At 42.0% G+C, this 15785-nt stretch overlaps 1 protein-coding gene across 4 annotated transcripts in view; it reads left to right on the top strand.

Moving 5' to 3' along the window:
• Positions 1-15785, top strand: part of LRRC49 (leucine rich repeat containing 49) — a 169156-nt gene that overhangs the window by 101286 nt on the left and 52085 nt on the right. For all 4 annotated transcript variants that reach the window (XM_040968958.1, XM_040968957.1, XM_040968955.1 and 1 more), the window contains one exon: positions 12979-13062. In XM_040968958.1, the coding sequence (XP_040824892.1) occupies positions 12979-13062 (84 nt within the window). The remainder of the gene's footprint in view (positions 1-12978; positions 13063-15785) is intronic.

Raw genomic sequence — 15785 nt, 5'->3', positions numbered from 1 at the left:
ATTCCACTTGATTTTAATTAACTCTTGGAACCATTGTAATTATATAAAAGTGCTGTTTAGTGGGGTGTTTACCATCTTCCCTCATCCCTAATTTCACTGAGTAAGTCTTTTAAAATTCCTAGCCTTCTGTCTAAGCTGCTTACCATGACTCTTTTTCATGCTTGCACAGTGTCCAACGAGCAGTTATCCTGGTGTGGACGAGGAGTCATTTTACTCTCGTAGTATGGTGGGTGGAGTTATCAGAGCTGAGCCAAACTGAGCTTGGGCCTGGGCCTTACCTTACCACGGTCTATGGCCATACCACCCTGAACGCACCCGATCTTGTCTGATCTCGGAAGCTAAGCAGGGTCGGGCCTGGTTAGTACTTGGATGGGAGACCACTTTACAGCCACAGAAAATCTGAAAGTTAATTTTTTCTAGTTCATTTTCCTAGAAATAAAAGGAGGATCATAATTATGCTATGTTACAGAATTATTATGAAGAAAAAGGACAAAGCTTTAAAAGAATGTGAGCTTCCAGGAAACATCGTGTAGAGCTGGTATTAACACTTGGAGGTTGTATCTCTTAAAGTAGCTATTTATTCTCCTTGTCTCCACTCTGCATGTTTTCTCGTAGCTGCTGGTGTAAGTGTAAAGTTGCGTATGATTTCGCTTGCATCCCTTCATTTAGGTGTACGATGCACGCTAGCATTCGTGTAGGCTCTGGGATATTCTGCAGTAAATGGACTTGCCTCCTCCTGTTTCACTGCACACTGAGTTTGTTTGAGTGTTTGATTTCTCAGAAAATACCCATGAGTAGTCTCAGTTTTAGCGTCTGTGACCCAGGAAAGCATCAAAGCTTTGGCCTCCTTTCTCTGTACTGTGGATTTCTGATGATCAGCTGGGTTATTGTTTGTGTGTCAACTTCACAGAATGTGCTGTCTTCATCTGTGCTTCAGAATTGCTGTGGTCACTGAGGGTGGCTGGCAAGCATTTGGAAGAGACGGGGGGAAAAGCCAGGTTTCTTTTCGGGTTCTGCTTCTTTCTGACCCATCATGAAGATACGTTTCTTTGTTCCATATTCAGAGGGCCACAGCTAGCGAGCGCTGTTTGATCTATTTGTGGCAACTCTTTACCCTCCCCTCCAAGTCTTTTTTAAGCATCCCTGGCTTTTCTAATTGTCCTTTTGTAGAGGGCTAAGGTGAGTGTGGTGGGAAAGAGCTAATCCATTTATATAAACCAACACTCATTCTGAAGTTAAGTATCTTGTAGTGTGTTACATTCCACACTTACCAATCTGACCAGTATGCAAGGAAACATTCTTTCCCCTTGCCTGATATATGTATATATATCCATATATATCCATTTCTTCTGTCTCGCACAATGCTGAGAATATAGTTGAAGTTAATGATGTTCAATGATGACTTATTGATTGAGTGGAATTTAACTAGCTTCTGTGCCTTAAATAGTGGAGAGTGGTAACTATGTATAATGATTGTTTCTGTATATTCCATGGGCTGTTTGCCTGGGAAGAAAATGGAAGATTGCCTGTGATGGAAGTAGGTGCATAGTGAGCGGTAGTATGTATAGAGACAAGAACATATAAATACAAGCACGTTCAATATATAGAATATAGAATATGTAGTCCTGTGTTGGTTGACAATAGAGATAGGTTCTGGGAGATGTGTCGCTGGGTAATTCTGATGTGTGAATGTTGTAAGGTGCACCTACACAGAGCTAGACAGTGCCAGTCAGCTGACATGGGTTTTTGATGCAGTCAAAAGTGGTAAGTCAGAGATGTCTAAGGCTGCTGCCAGTACGATGTGACACACTGTCTTACGATGAGCGTCTCTTAAAATTCCTTCTTAAATTTAGAAGGAATCTAAACCAAGGACAAAAAGTAGAGCATGATAACCATACAAACCCATCAGGTATGATACTCTGTACCTAATGTGTGTCCCGCACTTTCTTACAATTAGCAGGTGAGCAGTAGATATGTTTACTCCGACAGCACCACAGACACATAAGGGGTGCATCGTGCAACTACAGCAAATGTTCATCTGCATTATGGGGTTAATCTTTTTTAAACTTTTATTTATTTTATTATTTTATGATACAGTTCCATAGGCTCTAGCGTTTTCCTTCCCCCCTCCCCGAATCCCTTCTCCCCTCCTGATTTCCCCGCTATTATTACGATAGTATAGTCCTTCATAAACAGTCCTAAGTCCATCATTCTGCTATTGAAGTGTAGATATGGACAGTGGCAGACTTCAGCATCCTATTGTCAGGATGAATTTAATAGTTTCATTGGGAGTCCATTTTTTATTTGAAAGTAGAGATGCGTGCTGCATTGTATCTTCACGTTTGTATGTGATAGTCTCTGTTACACAGTTACTATACATCCCCTTATATGAAAAGCCATGACACCAAGTCAACAACAGGAAGAAAAACAGAAAATTTACAATGTGAAGTTAAATCACCTGCTACTGAATGACCAATGTGTCACTGAAGAAATGAAAAATAAAATCAAAAACAAACCTTCAAAAAAAATGATGCTACTCTATGACCTGTGAGTCAGTGAGGAAATTAATAAGAGAAAAGGCTGAGGGAATGAAAATGAAAACAAATGTATCAAAACCCATGAGATATAGGAAAAACAGTATTGAAAGGACAACTGATCTTCTGTTTTGCATGAAGGTTGCCTTATTTCGGAGAGAGCATGTTTTGTCTTTGGAGGATTGACTTATTTCCCCGAGCATATGGGATTGCTCTTGCTGGGATTACTGTTGTATATGAGGTCCGCTGTTGATCCTAAAGTATTATTATGAGGTACATGACTGTATTATATGTGAATATGAAGCATAAATATAAATATGGAGCCTATTTGCTCTTCTGTCTAATTAAAATATTAAGATTTTGAAACAATCTCAACACTAGAGGGAACTAGTAAAGGCACAAGCAACTTTGTTTTTCAGGAGCTGCTGATACGATTCCCTGACAACCCTGGGTACTTCGTTGTGTTTTTCTCATAAGCAAAGACCCACACATAATCGCAGTATGAACACCAAAGTCAAGAAATCAACATTGAAACTTTACTAGAACTGAATTCTCATACTACAACCAGTTTTTGCCTGTTATATGATTAATATCCAAATGCTCCAGTCTGGAATTACACATCACATATAAATCACATATAAATCTCTGTTCATAGTTCTCATTTTTCAGTCTCTGGTTATCTTCTACTCAGGCTTTTTTTTTTTTTAACTTTCATGGCTTTGATACTTAGAAGGATTATAAGCTAAGCTAATTGTTTTGTAAAAAGATCCTCAAGGCATATTTTTTCTGATGTTTAGTATGATTAGGTTTTCTTCTAAGTCTTTGACATACCAGTAAGATGAAAGGAATTTGGATTAGAAATATGAGGGAAACTGGGTATGGTTCATTCATTGCAGCAAAGATACTAATATGAGATGATATTAGGGGAAATAGGGTGGGGAACATATAAGGACTCTCTGTATTTATACCTCTCAAATTTTGTTTGGTAAATTGAAGACTTTCATGTAATAAAATGTTTAAAAGAGGCTTAAAAATTTATATGTCATGCAAATGCTTCTGTCCCGTGCTCTGTGAAGTGGCGTGCTGTGTGTCTCTGACCCTTTACCAGTGCTGTGATGCTTTGATGAACATGCCGTCTACCAACCTTCTCCTTCAGAGCCAATCCTCCTGTATCGTCCCATTCTGCAGAAAGTCCTGACTTACTCATTTACTAATGCCAGTGCGAACACACAGTATTTCATCTCACATTTGTACCTTTTGAAGGCCTTTCTCTAACACGAGACTGCAAACATCAGCCAAAGAGGCTGTTTTTGTAGAGAACCCCTCCTGTGTTGTTTCTGTCTGTGTTGATGTGGCCATGGCAAAGTTGAGTGGTTGCTAAAGAGACCAAATAGTCTATAAACCTAGTATATCTACTCTATGGCAAAATATTGTTGCCAGTACCCGTTCTGTAGCTATGTGTATTTAAATATGCCATATCATCATTCTAGCTGGGGTGGACCATGTACGTGTTGGGTGGGCATCTGTGTATTATTTCTGCGATTCCCGAAGCAATGGACTGAGGGGGCTATAGTGAGCTCACAGGACTCTAGCTCCCAAGGGGACCCTGGTGATATTTGGCATTGAACAAACTGCTAGCTCCAGGGAGTTTACTGTTTCAACATAGATCACACTACATTCCTTCCTGTCACATCCTGTATACAAAGTCCAGCTTTCAGTGGTTGCTGTGGCGCCAAGGTCAGCATGGAACAGGAAATGAGCGGTGATACACAGTGGGATCTGTGAGAAGTTGTGACATGTCTACAGGTTACACACTTTCCATTGGTAAGTAATGGTGGCCATCTAAGACTGGGATGAAATACTTGTTTCTTGAAGTTTACTTTATTTTCTTAAATGGAGAGTGAGTTGCTAGTACATGGATACATATTAAGGTGTTGGATATCACTGTGAACCAAAGTTGCTGCATGCTCTTGGCACAGAGGCACTGTGAGAAAATTCTTGAGACACGCTCGGGTATCTTGAGGGAGAGGTTTCAGTTTAGGGTGATTCACAGACACCATACAGGACAAGGCTGAGATCAAAGATAGGTTTTAAGATGACACAAGTCTACTGCAGGGACAGGTGTACAGCTAGATTACCAGGCAAAGTACAAGTCAAGTTAGGTGAGATGGCTAGCAGACCAGTGTATCCGTACATCTGTGTGCTTCATGTCAAAAAGCAAACCACTCCTTGGTGGAACAGCGACAGAGGAAAAGTCCCAAAGGAATACATGATCAACTTGAGCCTGGAAGAGTGGCCAATGAGAAGGAAGTGGCTGTGGAGAGTGGGTTGTGCGGATGCCAAGGTGTATTGCTGTGTGGAGAGGGAAGGTGCGTGGGGTGCAGATGGCTTTTGAGGAATACTGCAGCTGAGAGCCATTCAAGCTGGTTAAACAGGTGCATTCAGGGAGCCTAGCAGGGTCTTTGGGTATTGCACAGGCAAGGGCTGGAACATTTCACGTCATTATAAACAGTTTTGATTTTTGTCAGGGGAAAGAGCAGGAGCTGTGAAGAGTGTACAGTGATTATGATTGACCTCTGAAGGAGACCGCGTGCTTGTGTTGCAGCCTGGAGGGTCAAGTGGGTGAGGAGATGAGAAGCGATCTGGATCTTTTGGCGTAAGAGCTCCTAGGCCTCTGATGTAGAAACGAGCCCAGGGATACGGGCTTCCCCTCTGATCTTGCTTCTCTTATTTCTGCTAAGAAGACTGAGATTTGGTCTATGAGGAATAGAATAAAGATGAATGTGATAAAGTGAAACCTAAATCCAACCCCAAGTAAATCAGAGGTGGGCAACTTGTAGAGGTCACAGTCATAAATATTGTAGGCTTTGGAGGTCTGCTAGCCTGTGTTAAAAGCGTTAACAGACAGCACGTAAGAGATGCGTGTGGTTCTATTCCCATGCATTGTTGTTCATCGCAGGAACAGGCGGCAGCCTGGGTTGGGCCTGTGGGCTGGAGTTTGTAAGCTTTTGTCTAGAGTCCAGAGCTCTGAAAGTTAGAGCTGGAATGTGGCACAGAGTGACAGAGCAGCTGGAAGAGAAGATGAACCTGTCACCAAAATATATATATATATACAAATTCCACAAATTGACTTTACAATAGGCAACTTGATACTGGTGAGAGAAGAAATCTGAATTGAGTGATTGAGTGATTTCTAAGTATCTGAGGGACTGGTCACTAGGAGGCAGCATCAGTTTACTGAAAACTCTTACCAGGAAAAGCTAGTTTTCAGTTTCAGAAAATTAACAGTTCCTGTCAGAGGAGTACTGTGTGTGTCATGGGGTTTAAGAGAGACATTTAACAGAGTCCTGTGGCATGGTTTTCAGTAGGTTCTGTTGCAGCATGCTTAAGTAGTTTTTGGTTTAAATGCACTTTAAATGCACTTAAAGTGTATGAAGTAATGGCTTAATGCTTTTTTTTTTCTTAATTTTAGCAGAATCATAGTAACAGGCCATGAGACCTTTTTCCTGGCCCATTCTGGTAATCATTTTGTTAATGTCTAGGTAGGCACGTATTTCTGTTATTCTGACAGATTATGTGATTGACGAAAACTGAAGAAAAGATCCTGAAAGGGTGGTGGATCAAAAAGGAGCCCTGAAGTAGTTCAGTAGTGTAGAATAAAGTTTAACAGACCGTAGCCTGTGGGCTAAATCCATCTTCCAGCCTGGTTTTGTATAGCTTTAAAGCTAAAAACTATTTCTACGTATTTTTATTTTTAGTTACTTTTTCTGGTTTTCTTTTTTCTTTTTTTTTTTGTTTGTTTTGTTATTATTTTTAGTTACTTTTTTTGAAAGGCAGAGAGAAGTGGGGCTGGAAGAGAAAGATACAAGAAGGAAGGAAGGGGGAAGAAGGGGGGGAGGGAAGGAAGGACTTACGGACAGAAATGATGTGTTGAGTGGCTCCCTCCCTAAATGCCTGCCATAGTTGAGGAAAGGCCAGGCTGCAGCCAGGGGCCTGGAGTAGGGTCCTCACCAGCAGACCATCTGCCACTTTGCAGAGTGTATATGAGCAGGAAGCCAAGGTCAGCTGGGAACCGGGACTTAAACCCAGACACTCTAGGGTGTCTCCAGGAACAGCGTAACTGCTGTATCAAATTCCCAACCCTGTTTCTGTATTTTCTATATCAAAATTACATTGTCAAAAAATACATTGTCTTTTTTTTTAAAAAGATTTGTTTATTTTTAAAGAGTTAGTTATTATTTTTATTGGAAAGTCAGATATATACAAGGAAGATGAGAGACAGAGAGGAAGATCTTCCATCTACTGATTCATTCTCCAAGTGGCCGCAGTGGCCAGGGCTGAGCTGATTTGAAGCCAGGAGCCTGGAGTTTCTTCCAGGTCTCCCACATGGATGCAGGATCCCAAGGCTTTGGGTTATCCTCGACTGCTTTCCAGACCACAAGCAGGGAGCTGGATGGGAAGTGGGGCTGCTGGGATACAAACCGACACCTTTATGGGATCCAGGTGTGTGCAAGGCAAGGATTTTTTTTTTTTTAAAGATTTATTTTTATTATTTTTTCATTGGAAAGGCGGATATACAGAGAGGAGAGACAGAGAGGAAGATCTTCCGTCCGATGATTCACTCCCCAAGTGAGCGCAACGGGCCGATACTATGCCGATCCAAAGCCAGGAGCCTCTTCCGGGTCTCCCACGCGGGTGCAGGCTCCCAAAGCTTTGGGCTGTCCTCCACTGCTTTCCCAGGCCACAGGCAGGGAGCTGGAAGGGAAGCGGGGCTGCCGGGATTAGAACCGGCGCCCATATGGGATCCCGGGCGTGCAAGGCGAGGACCTTTAACCACTTGCGCCACCGCACCGGGCCCAAGGCAAGGATTTTAGCCGCTAGGCTATTGTGCCGGACCCAGGATTTATTTATTTTTATTTGAAATACAGAGTTACAGTGGGAGACACACACACACACACACACACACACACACACACACACACACACAGATTTTCCCTCCACTGGTTCACTCCCCTCGTGGTCACAATGGCTGGAGATAAGCTGATCTGAAGCTGGGAACCAGGAGCTTAGTCTTAGTCTCCTACATGGGTGTAAGGGCCAAAGTGCTTGAGCCATCTTCTGCTTTCACAGGCATAAATGGGGAGCTGGATGGGTTGTGGAGCAGCCAGGACTCCAACCAGTGCCCATGTGAGATGCTGGAGTTACAGGTGGAGAATTAGGGTGTTATTTTATTATTTTTAAAGAGCTATAACACACACACATACACACACACAGATGAATATGAACTAGAGATCATATATAGCACACAAATCCCGAAATATTTACTGTATGACCTTTACAGAAAAATGTTGCTGATTCCTAGTCTAGAAAGTAAGCAGAATTTAGCAAGATAAAAAAAATAGAAAATCTTGGGCTTTGCTCTGTAGCACAAGCAAAGCAGTTCTCAGCAAATGTAGGGGTTATAGACGTTAAGACTAACAACTTGTATGAAAATGATTTGTGTGGGAATTGAAAAAAAGTTCAAATTGAATAAATTATGAGGTGTGATTATTACTAAGTTAACATGGCCTAAAACAATATTCATTTATAGACATAAAGAATTCAGAAAATAGAGCAGTCCCTTCTCCCTTCAATAGCCAGATTTGCACTTGAACTCTTACATGGGTGATAACAACCCAGATCATTTCCAAGCACCCAGCAAGATTTGTTGGCCAAAGAGGAGTCACGGGAGAGATAGCTACGTGGTGTTCAATTATTTCCAAAACTGTCCAAGAAAAAGGGAATTAGACACATTTTGAGGTGCTGTGGGTGAGGGGAAGCTTTTATGGTTAGTTGGATATTTCTAACATAATTTGTGAACAGGGCTACATAAATTGAGACAAGGCCAGACCAACTGACTTTGCGGGCCTTCTACAGCCTGCAGGCTGGATGTTCCCCACCCCTTGAACTAACCATTGTATAGAAAATTCCAGAAGGCATCTTTTCCTCTCCTCTCCTCTCCTCTCCTCTCGTCTCCTCTCCTCTCCTCTCCTCTCCTTTCCTCTCCTCTCCTTTCCTCTCCCCTCCCTTCCCCTCCCCTCCTTCCTTTCCTTTCCTTTCCTTTCCTTTCCTTTCTTTTCTCCTTTTTCTTTGTTTTATTTTTTTTTTGGGGGGGGGAGTATTTATATTCTACTTAGGAGGGGGAGGGGAAAAGGAGGGAGAGAGAGGGAGAGAGAGAGAGAAGGAGGGAGAGAAAGACCTTTCACCCTGTGGTTCACTTGCCAACGTGCCTGCAGCAGAAGGCTGGGCCGGGCTGAAGCCAGAATCCCGGAGCTCCATCTGGGTCTTCCACCTGCCTTTCAGGGGCCCAAGTACTTGAGTTACTATCTGCTTCCTCACAGTTTGTTCATTCACAGAAAGCTGGACCTGAAGTGATGACAAGACACAGTGCCAGGCACTCCAGTATGGGTTGCCAACATCCCTATCACAACATCCACACCTCTACTTTTTATTCCTAAGGCCGTATTTTGCAAATTTAGGCACTATTCTCATTAGGTTTTTTTTTTTTACCTCAAACCCACATTTTGGTTTTTTTTAACATGAACTTGCTTACAGTTTGCTCTCCAGTGAATGGAAAAGCTCATCTCAGGTGTAGTTTCTATAGCAATTTTTATACATGATCCCTAGTTTCTAGGCATTTTTTTTTAAAGATTTATTTTTATTATTTTTTCATTGGAAAGGCAGATATACAGAGAGGAGAGACAGAGAGGAAGATCTTCCGTCCAATGATTCACTCCCCAGGTGAGCGCAACGGGCCGATACTATGCCTTCCGGGTCTCCCACGCGGGTGCAGGCTCCCAAAGCTTTGGGCCGTCCTCGACTGCTTTCCCAGGCCACAGGCAGGGAGCTGGAAGGGAAGCGGGGCTGCCGGGATTAGAACCGGCGCCCATATGGGATCCCAGGGCGTGCAAGGCGAGGACCACTTGCGCCACCGCGCCGGGCCCAATTTCTAGGCATTTTTAAACTGGCTCTTTGAATATGCTTCTAGCTCACCTTTTTTAAATGAGTCAGCAATAAAATATCAATACATTGCCCCTTTTAAAGGTTATCAAAAAGAGGTTATCCTCTACACATAACCAAATCAGCATTCATTTGCAATAGAATGATAACTTTTATTAAACTAGCTACTTTGTGAAACTGGGAATCAAAGTTCTGAGCTTTTTATTTGATTTATTTTTCCTCATTATCTATCTTTAGTTTTTAGGAATAATTATTTTCTTGACTGCAAAATGAAGACCACATTAAATTTCTAGTTAATAAAAGCAACTAAATCATATGGCAGGTGTCCTCTGAATTCTTATCTCTCCTTTTTCGTTTCTCTAAAATCAGTAAAATAAGGTGAAATATATCCTTGTTATTAAAAATGCTACAAATTGGGCCCGGCGCGGTGGCGCACGTGGTTAAGGTCCTCGCCTTGCACGCCCGGGATCCCATATGGGCGCCGGTTCTAATCCCGGCAGCCCCGCTTCCCTTCCAGCTCCCTGCCTGTGGCCTGGGAAAGCAGTCGAGGACGGCCCAAAGCCTTGGGAACCTGCACCCGTGTGGGAGACCCGGAAGAGGCTCCTGGCTTCGGATCGGCATAGTATCGACCCGTTGCGCTCACTTGGGGAGTGAATCATCGGACGGAAGATCTTCCTCTCTGTCTCTCCTCTCTGTATATCTGCCTTTCCAATGAAAAAATAATAAAAAAAAATAAATCTTTAAAAAAAAATGCTACAAATTAAAAAAATTTTTAAAAAAATGCTACAAACTTCACGTCTAACAAGGCCCGGCTTCTGGTCGTGATCCAGACATTGTCACTGCCTCTGTGACCTCTTAGAAATTATAATTGTCAAAAGCCAGGTTATTATTTTTAAAACAGAATCTACTAGTAGGGGCTTTCCTAGTTTGAATTCTGTGATAATGTATGTATTTTTATATACTTATTTAATCTAAATATAATCCTTTTTTTTCTGGCACATGCAGAATGGCTCACCTTCTAGAAAGGATTTTGCTCCTCTCTTCCTTTCTTCCTGCGTACCGGCCTTCCTTTCTTTCTGAAGCTTCATTCATTTGAAACGCAGAGTGTCAGAGAGAGAAACCTGCACAGATAGACAGATACACACACACACACACACACACACACACACACACACACACACACGCATACACATACATCACAACAGCCAAGTCTGAGCCAGGAACCCAGAATTCCATCTGAGTTTCTTGCATGGGTGACAGAGGTCTCTGCACTTGCGGCAGGTGTTATCACCAAGCTGGTTCACAAGTAGAACCAGCACTCCACTATGGCATGCTGGTGTCACACGCACCAACTTGGTCTGCTTTGCCACAATATCATCTGCTACAATGCATTTTCTTTTTCTTTTCCTTTCTATTTTATTGTTATGATACCATTCCATAGGCTCTGCGATTTCCCTTACCCTTCCCCAAATTCCCTTCCCTCAACTGATTTCCCTTATATTATTACAGTAGTTCTTCATAAGCAGTCATAGGTCCATCATTCTGCTGTTTAAGTGTATCCTGACATTGTAGGTACAGACATTGGCAGAGTCCAACATTCTATTGCCAAGATATATTGAACAGTTTCATTGGGAGTCCACCTTTGATTTGGAAATAGAGATGTATACTGCATTGCATCTTCACATCTAGACGCGATAGTCTCTATTACACACTTCCCATACATTCCCTTAAATCAGAAGCCTTAAAACAAAATCAGCAAGAATAAAGTTTAAAAAACTTACAGCACCATGAAATTAAAACAACATGCTCCCGAATAACCAATGTGTCAATGAAGAAATGAAAAAGGAAACAAAAAACCTTCTTAGAGAAAATAATGCTACTGTGGCCTTCTGTACATGTTATAGAGTATGTGGGCTGATCAAGACAGGCTAGGCTGTACCGCAGGAAAAACACATCTCCCTCAGAAGATGGTTTCAGAACCATCCCTGCTTGCTTAGCTGTGCACTGGCATCTTCACTCTGTGTTGTCCTCATTCCAGGCCTCAGGCTGTCAGACTAGGACAGTTTGGAGATTTGCAGATTCTGTGGCAGAGGTGAAGGAACTAGCTGAATCACACTTGCATGTGAAAGCTTCCATCCAGAGATTAAAAACACACCACTTCTGTTTACATGGCATCAGCCAAAGCTGGTCACATGGCCACATGTGACTTCCGGGGAGCTGGGAGTACTGTCTCACAGTGTGGCCTGCCAGTGGGAAGACCCAGGAGTGTTTGGTGAACAGCTCCTATGACTACCTATCAGGTTCTAAAGCAATTGTTGGCTTCTGCTTAGAGTATAAGTTGGCACGATGCTTCCAGAACACAATTTTTAAACATACCCAAAGCCCTAGAAACACAGGGATACCTCAAAAATTTTGCGCGAAAATGAAATTTTAATAATGCAGTCGTCCATGAACTTTTTGAAGCCCCCTATGTCTTCCATTGGATTTGGCAGTTTCAGTCGCAGGAGCTTATTGAACATACGTCGATTGGTTCTGTCCTTAAATGTGTATGTGTTGAGTTCTGCTGTTGCTGGGAGCACGTGTGGTCTATGCATTCATGGAGCTTTCTGTACGACAGCATGAGACAGGAACAATAGCAATAGTAAGTGGCATGAAACCACTTAGGGCTAAGATGGAGAAGTGCAAAGTGTTGGGAAAGCATGTGGCAAAGTTTCCCCTTACTCACTTTCCAGTTCATCAACTCTCTTCAGATGTCCGTAATCTGGTATTGAAAGCTCTCTGTTGAATTTTTAGTTTTATCACTTGTAATTTTTCATCTCTAAAGTAGTTAGGCAAGCTACTTCATTCTGCTAATTTACTCTGTCTCTAAAGATATTTTCAAGCTTGTTTTCTCAAGTTTTGGTGTCATTTTCAGGATCTGCAAATCTCTTGTTGATAAAAACAGAAAGTTATGCGCACATAATTTTCCGTATTAAATTTGACATTTCTCAGGGAGGAATATGGTCTGGATTACATATACAGATTACATTTTCTAGAAGTTTACACATGGCGAGCATTTTATGTAATACAAAGCACACACAAAAAAGGTCTAAGTTAGAATATTGGTATTATGACTGACTTCTAAAATTTTTTCTAAAGCATGCAATAGTGTTGTTTCATAGTTTTGGTCTTCTTGCAGCTTTATTGAGATAAGATAAAGAGAAAAACCATACAAACCTGTTCTCCTTTTTGTCTGTCCCTGTTCTTTCTCGCCTTAGCCAGGTCCTGTCATCACCAGAGTTTGGGGTGGAGTTAAGAATACACAGCCTTTTTCAGAATTTGAAGATGTGCTGATTTCTTGACTGGTATGCCTTTCAAGAAGAAAGGCCAACATCCACAATTAGATATTTATCATTAAAACATGATTTGGCACTTTGTAACACTTTCTGATTTTTTTTTTTTTCAGGAAGAAGAGAGGCGCATGGCATCAGTTGTGGCCAAGAAAGAGGAAGAGAAGAAGCGGGAAAGTCACAAGCAGTCCTTGCTCAAGGTATTCTCTGATGTCTGTGCTGTGTGCACGCACCTGCCTGGAACCAGCCAGCTAGTCAGTGTAAAGGGCCACCATTCCCAGCAGCAAGTCAGCACTCCCAAAACACTATGAGAATTTATTTTAAACTACCTTTATATGACTGGGCATATAAATCATGCTTAAATAAAATGTGTTCATTCAATATTATATATTAACATCATGGTCTGTGCAAAGATGAATGAAAGTTCATGGCTTGTGGCCTGAGCTCTACAGTAAAGGATATCATCTGATTACCATTACTCGTTCTTGTCCTACACAGATTAAAATGACATTCACAGTTCAGGAAATGACTGTTAGGAATAAAGCTTGGCTATAAAAGCCCTAGGAAGCCAGGGAACCTTCTTGGGTGATAACAGTGTTCTATACCTTGATAGACTTAGGGAATGTAGAGCTGCACTTAAGTGCAATTATCAGAACCAATCAAATCGCGCACTTAAAATCTGTGTTTTTCACTTCATGAAAACCATGGAAAGAAGAGAGGAGGGGAGGGAGAGAAAAGACAGGAGGGGAGGCAAGGACAGAGGGAGGGAAGGAATCTTCCCAAGCCCCGTTGGCTTTGGAAGTTGTGTTAGTCAATGAGCTGCAGTTTCCTTAGCCGCCATCTAACCTCCCCAATTCTTCCAGGCTTTAATCCCTCATTCCATTAAGCAGCTGGCTCTAAGCCCTCTTTTGTGGCAACTTATATATATATATTTTTAACTGATCCACCCAACAGGATTTTAATATTTCCTATACTGGAATATCCATAATGATTGACCAAAAAGACCTTGATTATAGTACATATAGCTGAGGGAGTGTTTTCAAAATTTATAGCAGCAAGATCTACCATTGGTTGAGGATGCTACTGGCAAGCTTTCTGGATGGCTCATTTAGGAGAAGCTGTATTTCCAGACAGGTATTTGCTGTTGTTATCTGATGCATAAGAGAATGAACTTAAGGGATGAATAAGATACATCCACAAATATTGAGAAGCTGCAGACCTGCAGAACGCTCTTATATGAAAACACTAAGCAAGGAAAGAAGCCATCAATAAATTCTTTGGTAATTACTAAATTATACTCTGGCTATAGACACCAAATCATACTTGACTTGCCTTAAAACTCAGAGGTTTTTTTGTTTTGGTTTGGTTTGTTTTGATTTGTTTTGGTTTGGTTTGGTTTTGGTTGTTGTTATATACCCAATTCAGTTGCTTTTTACTATCAGCATTTTAGGAACCATGCTAGTAAAATGTTAGCCAACTTTTTTTTTAATGTTTGGAAAGTTCTGGGCTTTTTTTTTTTAAAGATTTATTTATTTATTTGTAAGAGTTAGAGAAAGGGAGAGACAGAGATCTTCCATCCACTGGTTTACACCCCACACAAGTGCAGTGGCCAGGACTGACTGATGCCAAAGCCAGGAACCAGCAGCTTCATTTGGGTTTTCTACGTGTGTAAAGGGCAACCAAGCACTTGAGCCACCCTCTCCATCCTCTGCTGCTTTTTCCAGGACATTGGCAGGGAGCTGGATCAAAAGTGGAGCAGCCAGGACAGAAACCGGTGCCCCTTTGGGCTGCCAGCATCACTGGCAGCAGCTTTGCCAATTATGCCACAGTATCGGCCCACTGGGAAGTTTTGTGAACACTTTGGGAAGTAACTAGGCTTTTCTTGAAGTTACTAAACAGCACTGTAATTTGGGGCTAGCTGGAGCCATCCTGCAGCAGGCCTCAGCACTGGGCCAGGGCAGAGCTAGGCTCTGATGGCTCTCTGGTTTCCTCAAGTCCATGCGGGGAAATGACAGTTGTGTTGTGCGTTGATGTGGCCTTGCCTGCGCTGTGAACAGAGCATTCAAATAAACAAATCGAAATTTGGTATCTTCTACAGTAGTTGTCACTTAACACAAGACTTAGCAAATTACTGACACCTACTTAGAAATATAGTTATACCTGGTGTACCAGATGCTGCTGTGGGCTTTGGCAACAGATTCCTTTTTGGGTATACCTTTTGCCCTGAAGCATTTAAGATTCTCTAGCCTTTCCTTTGTTTCTTTTTTTGTTGTTATACAGATGCGTAGGTGTCACGTGGCCACCTGATCAGCCAGCATTTCCCACCTGATCCCAGGCTACATTCCTGTCTTAAAATCTCTTCCTTTTGGACCCAACACAGTAGCCTAGTGGCTAAAGTCCTCACCTTCCATGCACCGGGATCTCATATGGGCACTAACTAATATCCTGGATTCCATCCAGCTCCCTGTTTGTGGCCTGGGAAAGCAGTTGAGGACAGCCCAGAGCCTTGGAACCCTGCACCTGTGTAGGAGACATAGAAGAAGCTCCGGGCTCCTGGCTTTGGATCCGCTGAGCTCTGGCCATTGTGGCCATTAGGGAAGTGAACCAATGGGCAGAAGATCTTCCTCTCTGTCTCTCCTCTCTGTATATCTGACTTTCCAAGAAAAATAAATAAATAAATAAATCTTTTTTTTTAAAACCCTCTCCCTTTTTCCTCAGCCCAGAAAATTACACATTTTCTTAGTTACCCTAGAGTTGAGCTGATTTTAATAACCCAAGCAAAGGACGCTTGACTGTGGTGTGGGTACAGGAAAATGCATTGGTGTTTCTAAAGGTTGTCTTATAATAAATCGGCAAAACACACTCAGTGATATAGTCATATAGCTTGTGACTTTTTCTTCCTAGGCATTTTCTGGATCTGCCT

This window comes from Ochotona curzoniae, unplaced genomic scaffold, assembly GCF_017591425.1.
Source record: "Ochotona curzoniae isolate NIBS_2020 unplaced genomic scaffold, NIBS_Ocur_1.0 scaffold_4701, whole genome shotgun sequence".
Taxonomy (NCBI): domain Eukaryota; kingdom Metazoa; phylum Chordata; class Mammalia; order Lagomorpha; family Ochotonidae; genus Ochotona; species Ochotona curzoniae.
The sequence above is the reverse complement of the archived record's forward strand: the minus strand, read 5'-3'. Positions and strand labels throughout refer to the sequence as shown.